At 39.4% G+C, this 23,600-nt stretch overlaps 2 protein-coding genes and 1 pseudogene across 6 annotated transcripts in view; all 3 read right to left on the bottom strand.

Annotated features, from left to right (window-relative positions):
• The window catches only part of FKTN (fukutin), an 81,655-nt gene extending 72,598 nt beyond the window's left edge, over positions 1–9,057 (bottom strand). For 4 of the 5 annotated variants that reach the window (XR_012786440.1, XR_012786439.1, XR_012786438.1 and 1 more), the window contains exons 1-3: positions 8,919–9,057; positions 4,834–5,015; positions 3,822–3,881 (exon numbers count right to left, since the gene is read on the bottom strand). Coding sequence is in view for 2 of the 5 variants with exons in the window: in XM_075560265.1 (XP_075416380.1) it covers positions 3,822–3,881; positions 4,834–4,938 (165 nt within the window). In the remaining 3 variants the exon portion in view is untranslated. Of the gene's footprint in view, positions 1–3,821; positions 3,882–4,833; positions 5,016–8,769; positions 8,792–8,918 lie in introns of those variants that run through there. The other variant, XM_075560266.1, reaches the window with a different exon arrangement.
• LOC142459079 (myosin regulatory light polypeptide 9 pseudogene) lies at positions 5,233–9,044 on the bottom strand (annotated as a pseudogene).
• A 10,000-nt stretch (positions 9,058–19,057) lies between the features above and the next one.
• The window catches only part of FSD1L (fibronectin type III and SPRY domain containing 1 like), a 70,665-nt gene continuing 66,122 nt past the window's right edge, over positions 19,058–23,600 (bottom strand). Inside the window, exons 12-13 of the mRNA XM_075560264.1 lie at positions 21,770–21,858; positions 19,058–19,377 (exon numbers count right to left, since the gene is read on the bottom strand). Coding sequence (XP_075416379.1) covers positions 19,255–19,377; positions 21,770–21,858 — 212 coding nt within the window. The 3' untranslated portion in view covers positions 19,058–19,254. The remainder of the gene's footprint in view (positions 19,378–21,769; positions 21,859–23,600) is intronic.

Here is a 23,600-nt window from a genome sequence, read left to right as displayed (position 1 = left end):
TCATGAGGGAGGGGATTGGGGAGGGAGGAAAAAAAGGAGCTAATACCAAGGGTTCAAGTGGAAAGCAAATGTTTTGAGGATGAGGGCAACAAATGTGCTTGACACAATGGATGTATATAAGGATTGTGATAAGAGTTGTACAAGCCCCAATAAAATGTTTTAAAATTTTTTAAATGAATGAATTTTTAAAAAATAGAGAGATGAGAAATCCCAAATATAGGCCCCAAGGTATTGAGAAATTGGAACTCGCACTTTGGGAACCTGGCAGTTCGTGCTAAAGCGAGCTGTTCAGACTCTGTGATGCAGTAATTGCATTTCAGACAAGCTGTCAAAAGCATGCACTACAATGTCTGTAGCTGTGATATTTGTCTTAGGTCAAAACTAGAGCTCTGTGATATATTCACACAATAAAATACTATATAGCAGGGACAGTGGATATTTTCTATAGGGCTCCATATGGCAAAGATTTTAGGTTTTGTGCACCACACAGTCTGTTACAACTACTGAACTCTGTTATTGTAGCATATAACAATTCATGCATGGATGGACTTCACTATATGCCAATAAAACTATTTCAATAAACAATAAAAAAAGAATTTAAGGAATATACCAACTCGTTCTGCAAATTGATAGAAACACTTTTTCTACGCGGCCAATGTAATCCTAACAGCAAGCCCTGACAAACACATAAAGAATTTACAAACCATAATCTCTCATAAGAAAAGATGCAATCATCCAATCAAAATTATCCACCTCACTAAAGCTATGATAGCTTTAACACATTTTCTGAGCATGCTCTTTAAGTGAAGATATGAGGACTCGTAAGAAGTGGATAACCCACTCCTTTGTCAGTTGTGGTCACGTGCATGTTGCTGTGATAACGGAAGCTATGCCACTGTTTATTTCAAATATCAACACAGTCGCCCATGGTGGACAAGTTCAGGAAGGAGGTCTGGACATCTCTTTCTGGAACACCTGGCCCAGCAAAGACTGTATGAATAGCAGCAGCACAGTGTTGTCTTATACAGGGCAGGTGGTGTGTACTCAAAATACATCTTGGGAAGAGCTGCTTCTTCTAAGTGGACTTGACCTTCATGATGTGGATGGAGCAAAGCTTTGGAGCCTCCATTCGCTGATGGGACATGACTTCATGTGAGAGGAAAGAGCTGTAACACCTACTACTAAGGGGTAAACTGAATGTAAGAAGCAGAATCAAGAAAACAATAAAAGTAGCCAAAAATTCAAAGGACAACATAAAGACAGATATCCTCGGCACTACGGAGCTTTTGAAATGAATTGGTAGTGGCCATTTTAAACAGGACAATCAGATGGTTCAGAAGAGGACGTGACATGACGGATAGCGATCTGATATTGGATGGATCTTTCCTGAAAGCAGCGACTATCAGAAAGATATTTCCTTGTATTTTTATTGTCTACGCAAAGGCATCTGATTGCATGGATCATAACTACAAATGATTTTGAGAAGAATGGAAATTCCAGAACACTTCATTGTGCTCATGTGGAACCTACATACAGACCAGAGGGAGTTGTTCAAACAGAACATGGGAATATTGCATGGTTGAAAATCATGAAGCTGTGGTCAAGGTTATCCTTTGACTATGCTTATTCAATCTGCTTGCTGAGCAATTCATCCAAGAGGCTGAACTTTATGTGGAAGAACATAGAAGAAAGGAATATAACACAACCTTGCTTGCTGAAAGCCAAGAGGACATCCACTTCCCAGTAGAGATCAAGGTCTACAGCCTTCAGTATGGAATATATTTCAGTGTAAAGAAAACAAAAATCTTCACAACTGGAACAAGCGACATCATGAGAAATGGAGAAAAGACTGAAGTTGTTTAAGATTTCATTTTGCTTGGTTCCACAACCAACACTCATGGAAGCAACAGTCAATAAATCAAATGCACTGGGCAGGTTCACTGCACAAGGTATCTTTATAGTGTGAAAAAGATTTCACTTTGATGACTAAGGTGTACCTGAGCAATGCTATGGTACTCTCAATCCGCTAATGCGCTTGTGAAATCTGGACAATGAAAAGAAAACTAGGAGAAAAAAGGCCCCTTTGAACTGAGGTGTTGGCTTAGAATATGAAAAGTATGACAGCGGCCAGAAGAAGAATCAATCTGTCTTGGGGGAAGTACAATCAGAATGCTCCTTAGAAGCAAGGATGGCAAAAACTTTGTCTCACAAACTTTGGACATATTTCCAGGAGTGACCCATCCCTGGTAGAGGACATCAAGTTTGGTAAAGAGAACAGTCAGAGAAAGATTGTAAGTCCTTCACCAGGCTGAACTAACAGCCTGGCTCAAACAGTGGACCCAGACATAACGGAGACTGGGAAGGCAGCGCAGAGCTGCGCAGGGTTTCGTGCTGCGTGCATGATCACCGACGTCAGCGGGAACTCCTTGGCACCCATCAAAAGCACTAATCAGTAAACTTGAAAAGTCACAGTACTGCCAGTATCAAATTCTAGAATGTGAAAGGTTATGACCAAGCATATTCCCAAACTGGCAAAAAGGGAATTTCAAATCTCAACAGAGAATTTCGCCTCTTATGTTTCTTATGGATGGGCAGAGGTAAAGAGGAGCTACAAAGAAGTACATAAAATTTCATTTTATTTAATCTGCAGGAATCTTTCTAGCTATAAGTCTAAAGTTCTCTCATCGAGGGTATAAATCCCAAGTATATATAATGTTTTCCTTTCCCTTCATACTACCCTAAGTTCATAAAGCAAAATATTTGTACTTTGACAAGAAGTTAACAATGATTCTTCAAGACAAGGTAAGCAAACGAGCCTGGTAAAAGGCTATCTCAGACTTCAGCTTTATATATATATATATATATATATATTTATTTATATTTATGTTTATTTATATATATAAATCATTTTATTGGGGGCTCATACAACTCTTTTCACAATCCATCCATCCATCCATGGTGTCAAGCACATTTGTACGTTTGTTGCCATCATCATTCTCAAAACATTTGCTTTCTACTTGAGCCCTTGGCATCAGCTCATTTTTCCTCTCCCTCCCCCATCCCTCATGAACCTTGATAATTTATAAATTATTATTTTGTCATGTCTTATGTATCTTTTAACGAGCAGTTCAAATCCAGCTGGTGGTAGCAGTGTCCTAAAATTAGCACTCTTTGTGGCTGCTTGGTGATTTGAAAGCCCAAGTCTAATCTAAAGTCTTTCATGTCCCTGTTTACAGAGAAGTCAAATAAATGCTCTGAAATGTCTTGTCATTTTTATAATATATACTAACAGTGAAATGTAATTTTTTTTATTAAGTGAACTTTGTTTCATTTATAAGTTAGTTAGAAAAATGTAAAGAAATTATTTTTATCAATGTTTATATTCAGGAATTTATAAAAACTAAACAAGGTTATTTGTATATATTCCTAGTCTCCCTCTTCTTATAAAGGAAAAACATTGAGAACATTATTATTCCTGATTTTATTTTCTCTTATTCGTAGTTGAATTCTGATTCCTATAATCACTCATCTGAGGAAGTGTATAGTTCAGTTAATGAGGGTCATGAGTTAGACAACAAGAATTACAATCAAGTCATCTGCTTCTTAGCTAATTAACCTTATTCCCAGTAAGGCAAAGGACTTTTAAAAAGTCCTGAATGAGATACTGACATTTAAAACATTTGGCATAGCACCTGCACCTTGCCCTTCCACATCCATAAGGCGGATATTATCACTGGCATTATTCAACAAATAGTTATTAAGTCTATCAATAAAAGAACTACATGAAGATTACGATTAAGGATTTGTTTACTAATACATACCCACTGTATGCTATCAAATCCATTCCGGCTTCCTTTGGATTTAGATAAACCAGCTCCATTCTAGGAAGATGACAAAGCATACCTTAGTAAATGCAAAGCCCAGTACGCAAGAATGCGTGTAAGGCAGGCATGAGATCCAAATGGTGTAAGTGTCTAATCACCATGGAAACTTTAGCCAAATATCTATTTTCACATAGTCATGAGCCAAAAATTCTATTTATATACAAATGAAAATGAAAAACAATACAAACTGCAGTAAGTTAGATATGGCCAACAGCTCTAACCTATTATTTTCCTTCAGTAAGTAGGAAATTCTTTATTATATCTTTGGAATTAGGGTCCTTTCATTTAGCTTTATATTCCTAACACCAATTCATTTCCACATACCAAGCTACTGTTTGTAGATATTTGCAAAGTGACAGGCACTGCATTTGACATTTCATATATGACTTATGTATTCCCATCTACCCCTCACAACATGCCTGCCAAGCAGGCAGTGCTGTGAGCTGTCAAATGTTTTTTTTTTGTATTTCTTTAAGCTTATAACAAAAACAAACAAATGAAACTCACTGCCATACGTCAATTCTGACTCACAATGGCCCCAACGGAAAGAGAGAACTGCTCTACAGAGGTCCAGGAATATAAAGTATTTACGCAAAAGAACCCTGTCCAATACACTTCATCTTTCTCCAACAGACAAAGTTGTTTCAAATCACAGACCCTCTGGTTCACGGTCCAATGCCTAACCCGCTGTGCTACCAATTTCAATTAGGGCTATCCTGCTTAGCAAGTTTTTATATAACCGTATCAGAAAATTGCCATAGATTTTAATGTTATTGCAATAACAGAAAACTGCAATTGTGACTGGTTTGCCATATCCACACCAAGATGAGAATCTCAGTAAGAATGGATCCTAGAAGGATCTGAAAAACTGATTTTTACATAAAGAGGAAGAATGTCAGGAAAGCAGACAACTAAAGTCTAGTGATAAGAAAAAAACACATTTAATTACCTTTGTAGATAAATAGTGCTTGTAGTAGTACAATTGAAACAGCAAAAACGCAGAACTTGTCAAAGTTAAAAGGGCCAAAATCACGTTCTTATTGATTCTACTCATTAGTCTGCAGATTGGCTGTCTTTTGAAAATAAATCAGTCGTTTTCATCTTTTTTGAATAGGAAAGTAATCTTGCTTTCTGTGAATAAAACAGTGTTTCTAATGAGATAAAAACATATCACCAGTAAAAGCCAACAAAAGAAAAATTATCTGAAGTTCTATACAATATATGACAGTAGTTTCATAACCTAATGAAATAATCAGATGAGAACAAAGTTTACAATGGTATTCTTTTTTTTTTTTGGTGCTTCCAACACAATGTTATTTTCAAAGTTTTTATTTCCAAAAAAATGTAAAAAATCCAGTAAATTAGAAAAAATTTGAGAATATTTTCCTTAGGCTTTGATAAGGCATTGATCTTTTTCCCAGTTCTACTTTTACAAAGTCCCATTTTCAGTCTGATTACAGAGATGCATGTGCCCCAAATGGCTGAGAATAAATACAAGAAGGCAGAAGCGCTCAAGCTCAGGGCATGCAATAAGCTCTATGAGAAAGTCTCGGAAATACCCAAATGGCAACAAGGAAGGTTTTGGGCTGGAATCTGAAGTTCTTTCAGTCATCCTTGTCTTTCGCTCCGTGCTTAAGGATGCGTGTGAACTCGATGTAATTGAAGTTCCCCTTTTTGTCAATGGGTGCTTCTCTGTAAAGCCCATCTACTTCCTCATCTGTGAAGGGATCTCCCATGGTCGTCAGCAGCTCTCTCAGGTAATCTTCCTGAATGGTGCCTGTTGCTTCTTCATCAAAGCAGGCAAAAGCATATCTGATGACATCTTCCGGATCGGTCCCGTTCAGCTTCTCCCCACACATCGTCAGGAACATGGTGAAATTGATGGGTCCCGGAGCCTCGTTCATCATGGCGTCCAGGTACTCATTAGTTGGATTTTTACCCAGGGAGGCGAGCATATCATGCAAATCCTCCTTGTCAATGAAGCCATCTCGATTCTGGTCAATCATGTTGAAGGCCTCTTTGAACTCCTGAATCTGTGACTGGTCAAACATGGCAAACACATTGGATGTTGCGCGCTGAGGGCGCTTCTTGGTGGTCTTGGTCTTTGCCCTTTTGCTCGACATGGTGACGGTTAAGTCCTGCACAGATGGAGAATAGAGCGTTCCTTTGACCACCGGCTGAACCGCCTTCTCTGCCGGGTACCACCCTTCTCTCTACAATGGTATTCTTAACAACTGCAAATACATGAAGACACACTTGGGTCTTTATCAAACAGAGGGTATGGGCTTTACTCTCAGAGTTTCTGATCCAGTAGTAGGTATGGGGTAAGCCTGTTACCATCAAGTTGATTCAGACTTTTAGAGACCCCATGCATGTAGGATAGAACTGCAACCCACAGCTTTTCAAGGGCATGACCTGCCCTAAGTCGACCTTTTGGCTAGCGGTGGAACACTTAACCACCTAAGGACTCATAGGTCTAAGATCAAATCCCTTAATTTCATTTCTGATAAGTTCTCAAGTGATGTATAAGATGCAGATCTAGAAGTCCTGCTTGACAACCATTCTATTGAGAAATTGAGAAAATTTGTGGTTAAGGAACAGGGTCTGTATAATAGTCTTTGTGTTGAAATTTCTTTTGTGATCTAGCATGTAACTAGCTTTTACGAACACTCCATGTATGGTTTTCGTTTTTGCAGTAGTAAAGAAAACCGAATAAACAATTTTGTTCTTCATCATTGGTCTCATCTATGATTATTTTTTTAGAACAAGAAATTTAACTTAAATTTCTCGATCGCCTGATTTTAATTAAATGTATGATTGTACGTAGTGGTTCTGGTATTATCTGTATTCCTTTAAATAACTAACACCTCTGTATTCCTTTAAATAACTAACACCTCTATTACTTGAGTTTTAAGTGTTATATATCTTTTGTTCTCTAGTCACCATACAATAAGCTATCAGCAAATGTGTATTATTTCCTACCTTCTTTCTCTTTTGAATTCTGACTTTCATCAGTTATGACTAAAGGTCATTATCATTTCTATTCTATTCTACAACCCCAAACCCCAGTTGTTTTGGTCTTAATTATACAATTAAATGGAATCAATATTCACTCTCAATCCTTTTGCTTCATAACCTCTACTTAACTACTGATCCAATATTCATCTTTCTGTAGTTTATTCATAAGAAACTTACAGGTATTTGACTTATTACATTACCCAAAACGGATGTCCACTGACAGCCTGGCTCTGAGGTCACACTTTCTTCTCCTGATGACTTACAGGCTTTGTGTCATGGTTGTGTAGGACTAACAAAAAATGTGCTGAAAAACTGGGGTTTGGCTTATACACGGGTCAGTGGTACCCCAGCAAGGTGTAACATCTCGCGGGTGACTGCCGTTCGGGGGCTTTGAATGTCTGTTTACTCACATCTAATCAATCAGAGCCGTCCTATGACGTCGAGGGCTCCAATTCCCAGAAGCACCTGTAGTGATTCACTTACGACGGCAGCTGAACTGGTAAGGATGTGTCTGTGGCTGCGCTCCGCCTCTCCCCTCTGGTCTCTGTGTTAATTCACATCCTGCATGTCCCACCCTAGGCTTATACTCGAGTCAATCAGTTTTTCTGGTTTCCCAGGTCTTAATTAGATACCTCGGCTTATACTTGGGTCGGCTTCTATTCAAGTATATACGGTAATTAATTCTTAGATTAAGTAAACCGTCAAATACTTAACTACATTTTTATTACCAAGATGAGATCCAATTTTGTTTTATTTAAGATAGTCAATTATATTTATTTTCTATATATTCCAAGGCAATTCAGTTGCAAAGGATGATCACTGGCTTGTCAAAATATTCCTTTTCATTATCATTATCACATTAGAAATAGTTACCAGTGACAAATCAATAATATGGTACTTTTATTTTTTTGGTCTTACAAAATTCTTTTTTTTTTCATGTTATATTCTTTCTTTTTTAAAAATCATTTTATTGGAGGCTCATACAACTCATCACAATCCATACAAACATCAATTGTATAAAACACATTTGTACATTTGTTACCCTCATCATTCTCAAAACATTTGCTGTCCACGTAAGCCCCTGGCATCTGTTCCTTATTTTACCCCCTCTCTCAAGAACCCTTGATAATTCATAAATTGTTAATTTGTCATATCTTACACTGCCCGGCGTCTCCCTTCACCCACAATGAGGTACTTTTTTTCTAAACACTTGAAGACTTTTTGACTTTATCTCTAAATTATCTGACATAAACTCCCTTTTTTTCATGGTCACATGACAACTTAAGACTCAAATGGAACCTAATGCCCTAATTTTAACCAGGGTGTCTGTGTCTGCTTTCTTTTTACCTATAATCTTACCTATACACTGCTGGTTGGCAGAGGACTCAAGTCACTTCCATAATCAAAACCTCTCAGTGGTTCCGTAAAAGGAAAACAAAAGACAAGTTACCACTGACTAGGAGTCAAGTGTGCTTGAGTAGAACTGTGTTCGTTTCCAATGGCGGATTGTTTAGAAGCCAGGTCTTCTTCTGAGGCGCCTCTGGATGGGCCTGAAAAGCCAACCTTACTGTAAGGCGCATGTGAACCATTTACACCACCCAGGACCTCCGGGACTGTCCACTAGCACCTAAAACAAATCACTGTCCATCACCAAGGCAGAACGCCTTGGATGGCTCGTCCATTTCTGTTGTTGGTATGAGGGTTACCCCAGGTACCCACTCTCTCCCTGTAAGGCTTCTGGAGCTCCCCACTCGCCCAGAGCTTTCTCTAAGGTCCCGCTCCACGTAGAGACTTTCCCCTTCCACACGCCCATTCCTCCAGGCCATCCCCCTCGCCGGCGTGCGGCGCTGCCTAGACCTGTGGGCACCTTTCTCCCGTTAGTCCTGCGATGTGAAACGCTCTCCACACAGACACTCTGAAGGGCCAACTCTCCTCCGAGGGCCCTGCCTCCGCCGGGCGTCCACGGGGATCTACACCAGCACGCGAAACGGCCCCGCCCCAGAATGCGGACTTCACCTGCGGACACGCCCAGCGCTGTGGAAAGGATGGGCCGGGCGGACGTGGGCCGGGAGGTGGCGGACCGAGCCGGCGTTGTCCCGCTTGGGCGCGCTCGGCCTTCCCGCGGGGAGGGTGGACGGGAACCTGAATGTTGGGGAAAGCCGACGGCCGGTTACCCGAGCCACCGACGACAGGTCAGCGCTCACCCCGCGGCCGAGCGGGGTCGCCCACGCCTTCCCTTCCGGAGCCGCGGCGTCACGAGCTCGCTTTACGGCAAGCGCCGCAAAAGGAGCCGTCAAGCGCAGAGCTGCGGTCGCCAGCCTGGCGTCGCCGACGTGCCCGGTCCTCGCGCGAGCCCCGGCCGGCCGCTGGCTCCAGCCGCTGGCTCGCCTTACGGGGTTTCAGGCTCACGGGGGGCTCCCTTGGTTTGGGAATCTAGCCTCCCGTCTCTGGTTCGGGCGGCAGCTGCAGGCGCGCGTTTGCAAGAACACCTCGCGCCCTGAGTGGAGGGTGCACCCGAGAGGCCCCGCGGGCCCTGTTTCCCAAAGCGTGTTGGGCCGATTGGAGTACGGAACCCGCAGTCTCTTTCAGATAACGATGGCTATTTTTGCTGTCAGCCCTGGGCAGAGAGGGATTCTGTCACTCGCCGGGTGCTGGCGTGGGTGCCGTCGTTTCAGATGATGGAGTAGATCGAGGGGCCAAGTTTTCAGAGGGAAGACCTGCGCCGGGATTGTTCACGAGATCAAGGCACCTTCAGCGGACACTTAGCCCCTCCTGACGACTGGAATAACACGCCTACAACTCTGGACCCGCTTCTTTTAACTTTAACAGCACAATCCAGAAGATCTTTAGGGGTTATTATGAATTGATTTTGACGTGATTTTTAAGGGGCTGTAATGTGAAGTACTTTGTGCTAAAATAGTTCCTAGAATCCCCTTACCAGAGAATATAGGAGCTTTCTAGAAACAATGAAGTCATTGGACAAACATGCGAACTTGATGGAAAATTGGGGACACCAAGATGGATTTTGAGGAAATCCATTAAAATGATCGAGTTCATAATGATCCTTTATATAAAACTCAATGACTGTCACGGAAAGATGTCAGAGCACTAACTTGTGCCAAAACCTATCCCGCTTTTCTTTCATAAATTCATTTGGGGTAATAAAAATGCCAATGAATTTGTTAATAAATGCAGAATGGTAGAACAATCACCATTTTGCAACCCCTAGTGAAGTAACAGGACAACCACCATCAGTAGACACTAAAATGATGGTGAAAGGTTGATAGGAAACGTTATAATGGAGGAATTGAACTCACCGATCAAACTTGACTGTCCTTGTCGCCGACAACCCAAGCACTATTTGCTGATGTCATATAATATCAAGTACATAATACAACCTGTGAAGGGCTTCTTTAAAAGCTGACTGAGATTCAGTCAAAACTATCTAGTAATATAGGGAGAAAAGCAAGACACATGAAAAGTCTTTGGTTAAATTCAGAATGTGGGAAATTCTCTAAAACAAATGCTCTAGTTTCTCTAAAATAAAATAATCAGTGGCAGTTTTTTTTAAAGGAGACTATTATAAAGAGACTTAAGAGGCACAAGTACCAAATGCAAGGTGTAGACCCTATATGGATTGGAACCAATCAATTCTAAGACATTTTTAGATTATTGAATTTATTAGGTATTAAGGAATTACTGTTAATTTTACAAAGAATGCTAACAATGTGTCTGTGTCTAAATAAAGCCATCAGTGATGAATAATGCAATAGAGTTGGGGGGAAGGGAACCTGAAGAAAAAAGATTGTCGTGTGCCAGAGTCAATTCTGAAAATGCATGATGAGAATATGAGAAACGACCGATATGTCTGGGTGATGGGCATACTTTTTCATTAGAAAAAGCAGGTTTGAGGACAAACACCTGACTGCTTGTAAGCATACAGCTGGTGCTAACAGTGCTGATACAGAATGGCACAGCACACTGTAAACATCAGTCAGTATGTTCTTGTGTGGTTAGTCAATACGTGGTGAGCTGCAAACCAGAGAACGGGGGTAGGATAGGAGCCCTTCTTGCCCAAGCACCTCGAAAAACTATATCGATTGTTGGACAACTTGCTTTTTCCATTCAATGTCAGGGAGCGCTGTTCCTTGAAGAGCTCATCCCTTCACAGCTGTGTAGTGTTACCTGAAAGCGCCATCATCTAATCACCGCCTGCCACAGCGTTCAAAGGGGCATATGCACACCAATACTGCTAAGCAGTTTAAAGGTAAGATGGGGCTCTCTAAATGAAAAACTTACAGAAGAGTAGCAAAATGCAATTTCCCGAGTCTACACCCAGAGGGCTCTCATGGCCAGAAATAGCAGGGCTGGTATACAAAGCAAAGGGCTCTATTTGAGAAACCCAACTTCCATACTGGTCTGCATATTGGTGTGGCTTGTAAGGGGAAGGCAGAATACAGCTAGACAACACACAATAGTAGCTCTTATTAGCAGTGTTTTCTCATTCTTTGAGACAACTTGCGTCTGTTGTTGTCAGTTCTCTGCCTAGTTACCACAGAAGGGGAAGATTTTGACTCATGGGCTATCCAGATTAAAAAATTTTTTTTGCTTTCCAGATTTCAATGAATAATTACGTTGTTTATATTTTTCTATCATAAACAAAACTGCAGTAAATATTGGCTTGCTTAAGTACCTATGTGAAAGAAATGCCCAGAAATGGAATTAATTTTCCAAGGTAGCCTTTATTTAAAAATCTCGATAGTGCTAAATTGTTCTCCAGCAGTGTTGCATTGCATTCACAGTCCATGTCCTATGTGAGGATTCTGGTTTCTCCACAACGTTGCCACATGTTTCTCAAGACATCCGGGCTCCATTCCTTAGTGAAAATGATCCTAGTTGCAAGAGCTCCAGCCTCATCTAGTCACTGAGCACCTTTTTCTTACATTGGTGGTGTTAGAATACACAAGTAATTTAAAAGGGTTGGGTCCTAATTATTACTTTTAGCTACCATTTACAAAAATATAAACCAACATGTGACAAGCAAAAAAAGAGAGCAAAAAATCCTATAATTGTGAATGAGGGGGAATGTGGAGTGGGGACCCAAAGCCCATCTGTAGGCAACTGGACATCCCCTACGGAAGGGTTGTGGGGAGGAGACGAGCCAGTCAGGTGCAGTACAGAGACGATGAAACATACAACTCTCCTCTAGTTCTTTAATGCTTCCTCCCTCCCTATCCACTATCATCCCAATTCTACCTTACAAATCTAGCTAGACCAGAGAATGTAAACTGGTACAGATAACTGGAAACACAGGGAATCCAGAACAGATAAACTCCTCAGGACCAATAATCAGTAGTGATACCAGGAGGGGAAGGGGAAGGTAGGGTAGAAATGGTGAATTGATTATAAGGATCTATATGTAACTCCCTCCCTGGGGAACAGACAACAAAAAAGTGGGTGAAGGGAGACGTCGGACAGTGTAAGACATGACAAAATAATAATTTATAAATTATCAAGGTTTTGTGAGGGAGGGGGGACCAAGAGGGGGGAAAATGAGGAGCTGATACCAAGGGCTCAAGTAGAAAGCAAATCTTTTGAGAATTATGATGGCAACAAATGTGCTTGACACGATGGATGTATGAATTGTGATAGGAGTTGTACGAGCCCCAATAAAATGATGTAAAAAAACCAACCAGAAAATAAGTTCCTAATTCATTGTAGTTACAGCATGTTTCCGTCAATAGTTGCACTACTGAAAACAGTAGTTATTGGCTACTTGTAATTCTATAAATTAGTTAAAATAAAGATTGAGTTTCTTAGTCACATTAGCCACATGGAAAGTGGTCAGTGGGTTTGCGAGGCTAATGCTACGCTACCAGACAGGGCGGATATAGAACTTTGCATCCTTGCATAGAATTCTGTTCAACAGTGCTACTCTCTAAAGTATAAGCTTTGTCTCTTCCCCGTCCACATTGTAGACACTCAGTAAAAGAGCTAATAAATGCAAGCAGTGAAGCAAAGCAGAAAAAAAGTTTAATTCTTAGATGACACATTCAGGACCTTTCATAAAGTTAACTCAGTCAATCGATACAGAACATATAGTCATCTCTGTACAAATTACTCTGAATTTTCCCTAATTTAAGACCAAAAAGGCTTTATGAGGTTAAAGAAAATGAGTCAATGTGCACATTAAAATTATATTTTTGAAACACTGAGTTCATCACAAGCAGTTGATAAAAGGTAAAACCTGAGGAATTAGAATTTTCATGATCAGAACTGCATAGCAAACCATGTCCAAAAAAAAACCATGTCCAAATATTAGATGTATAAAACAGTGTATAAGTGAAAAGAACCTGTACATCATTTATAAAGTAAATTGTAAACCAAAACAATGTCAGGAGAGATGCTAACTAATATCCTGGTTAACTAACAAGACTTAAACTGCTTCATCTTATTTAAAATGACCAAGCAAAGCCGCTGTCAGATGTCAGATAGCACACCTGAGTGTAGTCATTTATCCAATGACTGCAAATTGCTGAACCATTTGGTGGTTTGGATCAATTTATGTTGGCCATCTTTGCCTGTGGCTCAGGGCAGTCCTAAGTTGAGCGTGGAAATGCATGGATAGAGACAATGCTTAATTCAACTGTTTATTTATGCCCCAGTTCCATCTGACAAGCTAATGCTGCGGGAGACATTCTACAGCTGGAATGGCTCTCGGCACAGGAATACAGGTGGTAAGGCAATACAAAAAGGTGACAGGCCATGCACAAACTAAATGAACATTAAAAGGCATTTTAATTGGCAATTTTCCACTGTATTTATTTAAGTCGTTCACAGGTTTTTCTTTTGTTAGGTGTTTGAAAGCACTGGTGATACCATGCTTACGTATGTGCTTTATCAAAGTAAAGGACATGTAGAAGTAGCCAAACACTTAACCCACTGTTAACTAAAAATAACACTTTACATGTACATAGCACTTTATTGTTTTTTAAAGCAATTTCATACTCTCCATTTCATTTGCTCCTCACAACAGTCCTGTGAGGTAGGCTAAACGGATTACAATTATTTTATAAGGCAAAAGGGTATATAGCAGTCATAACTCTAGTACATGATGGAGGGAAGGTCATTAATTTTAAGTACTTTCCGATGAAGCAAAAAATCTTTTTATACCAAGTTATTAAAGGTTAGTGGCTTTCAATAGATATTTTAAAAAATTTAGCTACTACATATAACATGAATTAGTCATCTATTTGATTCTGAAGATAAATTATACTCATAGCTTTGGTACCTCAGATATTGGAAATGTGAGGGAAAAAATGCATTCCATAAGCCTTTGCTCTCCCAAATTTTCTAATACTAGTAAAAATGCCTTTACTCAACCACTTAACAATTGGTATAAACTTTAGCTCCAAGGCAAAGCAAACACATTCACCTACCTTCTGCCTTACATACTGCGAAATCCTCTGCCTGCCCATTCCCAAGGGACCACTTACAGTGAACAGGTATCATTAAGAAAACACATCAGCTTAAACTAACAGACCTTAAATAATTTTGATTCTAATGTCAGACCTTATATTGATCCAGAAATAACAAATACTGTCTCAGTTTAATAAATGGATAGGTCTGGAAAAAAGGACCAAAGCAATTTTGGGTACTGATTTATTAGCCAATACTATTTATGCATGGTGTTTTCAACAGTCCCTTTGATGAAAACAATACACACCAAATGTTACCCATTCAGGCTCTAGTGGACTCAAAGTTCTAAGCGTGTAGCTAATCAAATATTCCCAATAACAAAGCTTTAAAAGGGCCATATCAAGATCACAAATATTTTATACTGGGAATACTTTGAAAGTGGACACCAAGCTAAAACTCTTCTGAATTGGAGGCAATCTTTCTGGGACGAGTATAAAAACATTCATGATCATCTGTCATGCTCACATTGTGAATGGACAATCTGAGCTACAAATAACTGAAATAACTATTATTACATATCTATGCTTACATACGCACCCTTAAGAGATCACATTCAATAGAAAAATAAAGTCAGGGGAGAAGTTTTTCCACACCTAATTTTAGATGACTGTACAAAAGGGAACCACGGTATATATCCAGTTCATTAGAAATTTAAAAATAAACTGTAACAAATGTAATCTTCTAAACTTGTGACTTGTTAACAAAACGTTATTTTTAAGACCCAAACTTTGTCACAACACTCAGCAGCAGCAAAATTACACCACACATTAAATCAGACCTCACTGGTTGGGGAAAGCCGAATACAAAGTCATCAAATATCGACTGCCACATTACAATCAAATAATGGTTGCCTGAATTAGCCACGCATGGACACTGCTCTACCACTTGTTTTCTTAAAATCACTTATCACCTGGAAACACAGTCTCTCGTTTTTTCAGTATGGCGACACACATGTTACGACTAAGAAGTCTACTTTGAAGTAAACATTTTCCACATATAGCCTTTTTGAAACTGAAGCATGTAAGGTAAGACCAAACATGGGAGGAAAGTCATGAAATAGCGTATCAGCAGCTAATGAAAAGATTCTATTATTTTTATTTCCCTACCTTCACACAAAAACATGCTTTGTTACGGCTGTGTCTTATTTTTGCCAACTGCACCCTCCCCTAGGTATTTTCATAAACATGCTATGCAAATTTTTAACATATATTTTTAAATATTAGGATAGCGTGCTTATGAAAATACCTCTGGAGAGAAAAGAGGGGTAACCCTCATGTTATTTGTGTCAAAATACTTTATGTATACCACCAAGAGTCCATCACAACACAATGAAATTACACATACCATTCATGCTTTACTTTTAAACAAAAGTAACCAACGCAAACTAATAAGCCTCTTCAGATGAAAGCCGAGGGGGGACTACCGTGTGAGGAAGAGAGTAAATCGGCCACGTCCAACTGCTTCATCCACATGGCCTCGATGCCGCCCATCCGGCCTGTGTCCAGAGAGGCATGCCCCTTACGTTCACTGTTTGACCCAACTCCAGGAGCATACACAGTCAATATGCAGTGAGTCACTAGGATGCATTTACTTGTGAAATGCTTGGTAGACACATGTGCCAAGTTAAAGACAGGATCGGTCCAAAGAGTTCAAATGAAATTTTAAAACTTTGACTACAGTGCTTAAGGCAGCTCCTTCTTTATCCAGTTTTAGCAAAACTGGTTGGCAACTCACTCTTAAAAGAAAAATGCAATACTAAATGCATGGTTTTAGCAAAGATAATTTTTACACTAATCACACATCCCTACGAGTCAATCGCTCATGCATTTCCTTTATAGAAAGCAATCATGTTTGACCTGTCAAAACAGAGCAAATTAAGCAATAAAAAAATAAAGGGTACATCTTTTTTTTACAATGTATTAAATTCCACAAAAGAGCCCATTACTTGTATATTTAATTCAAATGTCAATCAGATGTTATTATATGTTATGGTCACGTTAACAGCTACCTGATTAGGAGATGTCTTAAATAGGCAATGCAATTATTTCCCAGTTTCAAATGAGGGTGAACAACTCTCTCTAGTTTAACTTAACAAATAAACTTAAAACAAGCAGGCAAACAAAAACTAACCCCACGCATCTTTTCTTTAGAGATCTTTAGGGAGAAGCACAATAAGAGAGATCTCAGATTCTCTTTTTGAAGTAAAAGTATAATTAAATAGCAAGGACCCCATGTATAAAGAACTTAAAGTCTGGATTGAATAAATGTATTTATTACTAAAAAAAGCTTTGAGAAATAACACTTCCCTCGTGAGATTAATGGGTTTTCCAGAAAATGCTGTATGAAGGGGCTCGAATGATGGCTGGCAGGAGCACAAGCCGCAGTCATTTGCACTCCTCCACTGATTAATTAATACTCCCCGAACCCTCTGCGGTGGGGGCACGCGGCAGGGTACCATAATGCTTGCTTTCCGGCTTCAGTATCAGTTGACACTGCATGGGGTATGGAGCAGGAGCAGGTTTAGAGGAAGAAGGCACTGAATTAATCAAAAGACACATTTCGAATACATAAGACAATTGTAAAAACCATATATAAGAGTTTCTGGATTTTTCTGTGTCGTGTCTGCTAAAATATGCTGTGTAGTGGTTCACAAAAAGCAGCTTACCCACTAAACTACAGTTTCTACAAAAAGGGATGCGAAGTTCCTGCTTCTTTTGATTGTACAGTAATCCTACTATAGGGAACACAGAATATACAGAAATTTCAAAATTCTCTGTGAGGAACAAAAATCAAAATTATGTTTGGGATTAAAAGATTATGTATTGACATGTTTTATTCTCTAAACGGCCATCGAGTTGATTCCAACTCATAGTAACCCTACAAGACAGAGTAGCACTCCCTCTGTGAGCTTCTGAGACTGTAGCTTTTTCCAAGAGGAGAAAGCCTCATCTTTCTCCCTTGGAGTGGCTGGTGGCTTCGAATGGCTGGCCTTGTAGTGAGAAGTCCAGTGTGTCACCCACTGCATCACCAGGGCTCTTAGTTATTAAAAAAAAAATAGTGCAGATAAAATTTCCTTTGGAAGAGTTCCCCTTTAAATTTCTTTTACCAATGGAGCATAACACATGCTCCGTAAACAGTGACCTTGAAGACAGAATGAGCTGACTATTCCAGAAGCCTTGCGGTAGGAGGCAAGTCAAATGTAAGCAGCATCGGCCACTTCTTGAAAGAGGTCACTATAGCACAAGGCATTTGAAATAGAAATGAAAGCCAGCCAAAGGGAATTAAGAGGTTCAAGATTAAGGAAAATAAAAATTCAGCCTTCTTAAAAATGCTCACTGAAATGACCACTTTCTGTGTGCCTTTTAGTATTTGCGCTACAGATTTTAATCCATGTTGTAAGAAAAGATATGCTTGCTCACTAAGCTCAGTTTTCAGTAACAGCTTAACACATTTTCCCCTAGTTTGAGAAAGATTGTTTTGTATTCATTACTGGAAGATTTACAGCCCTTTATAAAGCACATGAATGTAGTTTAAAAAGGTCTTAAAGAAATAAGCTCCAAATGCTTATGCTTGGGCAACATGTGGACCAACTCAGTCAGGACTGTGTCTGTTTTTCCCCCAAACAATTACATAAGCCAATTGACATCTTATTAAAATCAGATGTAAATTATCTCACTGGAGAATATGTTCAAGTACTTCCCTTTATAACCTACTGTTCTTAGATAAAAGGGTAAACATGATGGATTTTTGTCTTCAATTTAACTTTAATAAAATTTTACTCCTACTAAAAATGTTAAAAATCAGTACAATTATTACCAGTACTTACCAAATTCAACTGGCAATTCTATCAAGACAATTATTTAAAGTAGGATTAAACTAGGTAACAAGGTCAGAAACTATAAGGCTTTTAAAAACAGTACACGTCACCCAAGGTGACTGAAAGGAAAGCAGTCTGATTAAGCAGAGAAACAGATAGAAAATATCCCTTTGTCCGTGTATTCGAATAATAGTACAGAGTGGAAATGTGGGAGATCCTGGTGGCACAAGGCTGAAGTGTTCAGTTGTTAAGTGAAAGGTCAGGGGTTTGAACCACCGGCCGCTCCCCAGGACAAAGATGTGGCAGTGGGCTTCCCTGAAGACCAAAGCCTGGGGACGAATGTGCAGGGCAGCGCTGCCCTGCTCTACAGCACTGCTGTCAGGTGGAAGAAACTCAACAGGAAGGGATTTAAATGATTAGATTTAGAAATTCTCCCAATCTCCTATTTTGAGGTATAACCATCGAGAAATATATTCCTTTGGAAAAGAGAAAATTATATACAATGTAGTCAATAAACAAAAGTGATAATTTAACCAAATTCACCATATTTATAAAAGGAAAAATGAACTATTACAGGAAAAGAAACCTTTGTAGCGTCCCCAACTAATGTTCTCAATTACAAAAAAGACTTGAGAGGATTACATTTCTTTAAAGCTTCAGTGAAAGAACAAAATAATGTGGTTGTGACATGAGAAGACAAAGCACAAGGAACAGAAAGGAGGCTTCAAAGCTGTCCTCTCCAGGTCCTAGGGTTGCCACCCGTAATTAAGTACATAGCAGAGCTGGGGCACAAAAGAATCCCAGAACCCCCCCCCCACCCCCGTCCCGTGAGTTTCTACACAAACACTGAAATACTGCCTTTCCTCCCCCACATCTTCTTCACAACGTCAGTGTCTTGCCTGATGGCTGCTTGCTGCTACCGGGCTGCATGGGAAGGTTGCGCGAATGCTTCTTCGCATTAGATGCGTGATGGGGACAGCCCCTGGCTGCACAGCAGAAGGGAGCAGGCCTGGTCGGCAGCACTCGTCAGTTTCTGTGATGCGCAGTGAGCCGTCGCTACTGAGGGATATTGTTCAGGCTGCCAGCCGACCCGGTCATTCCATTTTCACTTTTCTGAAGCGTTCTGACCGCGCTTGGAACCTGCAGCCCAGTGTTCAAAGAAAGCCCACCACACCACACCTAACAAGAGACAAAAACAAAGCTGCAGTCAGATTTCAAAGTAAATTAGAACTTCAGGGGTTTTTTAAGCCTCCAGTGGAAAGGCAAAATTTCTCCAAACTGTTCACCTGCTTATTTGGGCAGACAGGAAGTGAACAAGTAAACTCAGATTCCTAGAGAAACAGAGGCCAGTGGAGTCTTTGTGAGAACATACATGATGTACAGGGGTTATATGTGAGAGAGGAAACTCAACGCTTCAGAAATTTGGAGAATCCAAGCGAGGCAGCCCTTACTGGCCCTGATCTTTACAACCAGGAGACAAACTCAAAGGGCCAACTTCCTAGCCCAAGTGTGGCTTCAAGTTTTGTCACCTGAGACTAATAAGACTCAAAGATCCCTCTGTAATCAAGTCCATTTCAAGTGCTGTTTCTTCCCTAACTTGAGAGAAGTTCAACTGTAAATGTACTGATGAATTCGCCATATTCTATGAATTATTACAAATTTAGATAAGTCTATAAAGAATAAAGTTGCTTTGCTTGTGAATGGGGAACAGATTCAAGGAGAATTAAGAAATGAAGACAGATCCACTGCCATGTAAATATGATGGTTCTCAACCTTCCTCATGCCATGACCCTATCATCCAGTTCCTCATGTGATGGTGACCCCCCAACCATAAAGTTATTTTCATTGCTACTTCATCACTGTCATTTTGCTACTGTTATGAATTGGGTAACCCCTGTGAAAGGGTTGTTCAACCCCCAAGGGGTCGCGACCCACAGGTTGAGAACCGCTAAAAGCAAGGGCGATTCTAGAAATGACTTAGTTTTCCTACCTTCAATTATCCGTGTTCAATATTTACTACATTACTAGAGTGTCCTAAGAAAGAATCAATTGGCCTGTGAAATTTACAGCTTTATCATTCTATTCTAAATTTTCTAAATAAAGAGGTTTACTCCTAACATACATAAGCAACACTCTAGTTTTAGAACAATTTTTTTAATTAAACGATTCTGTAAACATCTTGCAGTTAATATCTAACACAACAGTTAAAAGGTAAATAAATCAAGGAGAGTAATTTTTAAATAAATGGTATTGCAAGAATTAGCAACCAAATGTGTGAGAAATGGATGGCACACCATACCTCATATTAAAAAAATGGCCTCAAAATGAATCACAGGCTTACACGGGAGGCCTGAACTGAAAACTTTCTAGGTCATCTCTGGACCCCTAGTTCACAAAGCATGATCCAGGAAAGAAAACAGAGAGAAACTGGGCTTTGTCCAAATGAAAAAGGCTGTTCAGAAAATAAAAGCAAGACACAGGCTGGGAGAAAATATTTGCAAAACAAATATCTGATAAAGCGCTCACACATGGGATGTATCCAGAACTCTTAAAATTCAAAAAAGAAAAAAAACAGGCAAAACAAATTCAATAATTATTTCATCAAAGGAATAATACAAATGGTAATTAGTTTGTGTAAAAATGTCCAACATCATAAAACATTAGAAAAATTAAAACGAAGACCAATTAAATACAGGCTTATTAAAAGGGTTCTATAACAACAATACACGGTCCTTCCAAGTACTGGCAGGGTGTGGTGAGTTCTCGCGCTCTCTCTTTTTGGGGGGGTGCATTCTCATATAATGCTGACAAAAATCAAAAATTGTACAATCACCTTGGAAAATAGTTTAGCAATGTCTCATAAACATTCACTCAACTGTATGCGTAAGCAATCCCACTCATAGGACAGGTACCCAAAAGAAGTGAAAACTTACAAACAAAAATCTACTTGTGAGTGTTTATAGAAATTGTTTTAATAATTACCTAGAAATGGAAACAACTCAAATGTCCTTCAGCTGATAACTACATGAATAAATTAATAAATATAGGAACTGCAACAACGGTCGCAAAGCACAGGAGAACTGTGAGGATGGGGAGACCAGCAGCGTTTCATTCTGCGGTGCATGGGGTTCTTATGGCCCCTCTCAACAACATGCAACACGTCTGACATCCTACTGACTCCGAGCAATCGGATGTGGCAGAGCAGCCGCACAGACTCCTCGGCTGTAGTCTTTGTAGGAACAGATTTTCTCACCCAGTGCAGCTAGTGGATTTGAATCCCTGACCTTTTTGGCTAGCACTTCAGGACAGAACACTACCCAGCAATAAAAGATACAGGACTACCGATAAAATGCAATACCATGGATAGATCTGGCATGCATTCATTATGCGACAGAATATTTTATGTATTGATATTGACTTAACATTTTTGTAAAAATACAAAGTTGATTGTAGGTTTAGGTTAAGGTGGATAAGGGAGAGAGAGGGGTATGACAGAAAAGAAGACGCCCTACTTCCCTCAATATGCAGTACAAATTATTCTCATTAAAGTTATTACAAAGTAGATACTAACCATGAAACCAGGTAACACTGGCTGAGTAAATTTGGTCTTAAAGGAATACAACAATTGTTTAGAGTTTGCATCATAGAAAGAAAGTTGACCTAAAAGAAAAAAGATCTTTATTATACAAAATTATTTGTGACATTTAGTGAACATCAAGATATGATCATGCATAAAAGTATTACATAGTGCATATTTGTCTTTACTTTTTTGTTACAATGATAAACACTAGAATTGATAAACTTGAAAATCAGTATTTTTTGAGATCCTCTATAATTTGGCATTTTTTTATTTATCCAACTATAAATGACTCTTAATCATCTCTTAACAAATGGTTTTGTTAACTCAGTAATAAGCAAAAACAATTTATTCCTTCTGTTACTATAACTTGCCTCTTCATCCAAATCCTACCACTAGTTAAGGTTTACTCCATTAATATTTATCTTCTAACTACTTGAGATCATATTTATTGTTCCAGCCTTTGGATTCACATTATATGAGGGTAAGAAAAAAAGCATTTTCTATTAAATAACTGAAACTTTGTTAAACAAAAATACCAAAATGGGAAGCTGTGGTTTCTCTATATATCCCCAATCTAGGTCTATACACCACCTTTTTTCTTTCTCTGAGGATTGGGAGGCCTTTTGTGGTTGGCTGATCCACGGGGTGGCAGCAGGACCTTGTCTCACTGTCAGCAAGCAGAACTGCCCCGGTGGGTTTGCAGCCCTGCAACTCTTTGGGAGTAGAAAGCTCTTTCTCCTTCAGAATTGCTGGTGGTTTCGAACTGCTGACCAATATATATATATATATATATATATATATATATATATATATATATATATATATATATATATATATATATATATATACACAAAAAAAACCCTCAGTGCAACTTCCTTGGCCTTGGTGAGAACCAATGCAGTTGTTAATTTCCTTATAAAATTTTCAAAGAAGGCCCTGTGCTCATTTTGTGTTCTTCAGCAATATCTACCAATATTACCCTTTGGAATTCCAAAAACAATCTGTATAAATCTTTTGGGATAACCAATCTTCCTTGAATTAACTGGCCTACCAGATGACCTGGGAAGCCACTATTTTTCCTGGACCTTCTTTTTGAAGTGATCCTAATGAGGCTAAGACACATGTATTATGGAGAGAACTTGTCTGCAGCCATTCCCCGATTAAAGACACATTTAAACAAGTTTTTCTTGGAATAAACACCCATGCAAATATGAATTGGAACTCTAGTAACAGTACTTTTAACTCATCTTTCTTTTTATTTGACTTATCTTTCTTGTCTTTTAAAACCTTGCAGGTGTCCCCTCCCAATGATTCAGGTACAAAGACTGGAGTGTTGTACTTATTCAAGGTCCTCAGAATCCAATGCCAGTGTTTTTTTTTACACAACTTCACTTTTTTGTAACCCGTGCTTTAAGATCTATTGAGCATGTTCTACCTTTTTGATTGTGTAACTGCAGGTCTCTGCACATTTCACTATAATATTTTACAGTATGGCTAAGTAAATTCCATGAGCTACCAATGTGGCAGTTCCATAATCTGATGTCAATTTGAGAGGACTACAAGTGAAGGGGTGGAGTCTGACCTGTCAATCAAGATATAACAAATGAGACTTTTGTGTGCGCATGGCCTTCTCCTGAGAATTCTGGGAACTCCTATTTTTTCCTCCTTGGAAGTGAGAGACACCTTTCTCTCTGCTCACTCCCTGGGACACATTGCAGCTGACAAGACACATGGAACTGCGCTAGTGCCTTGAGCTGGAAAAGCAACAGACTACCCTGATGCACCCAGACCTCTGAAGCCAGAGGAGCCACGTAGAGACCCC

The sequence above is a fragment of the Tenrec ecaudatus genome, chromosome 10 (genome assembly GCF_050624435.1).
Source record: "Tenrec ecaudatus isolate mTenEca1 chromosome 10, mTenEca1.hap1, whole genome shotgun sequence".
Taxonomy (NCBI): Eukaryota; Metazoa; Chordata; class Mammalia; order Afrosoricida; family Tenrecidae; genus Tenrec; species Tenrec ecaudatus.
This window is presented reverse-complemented; position numbering and strand designations above follow the sequence as displayed.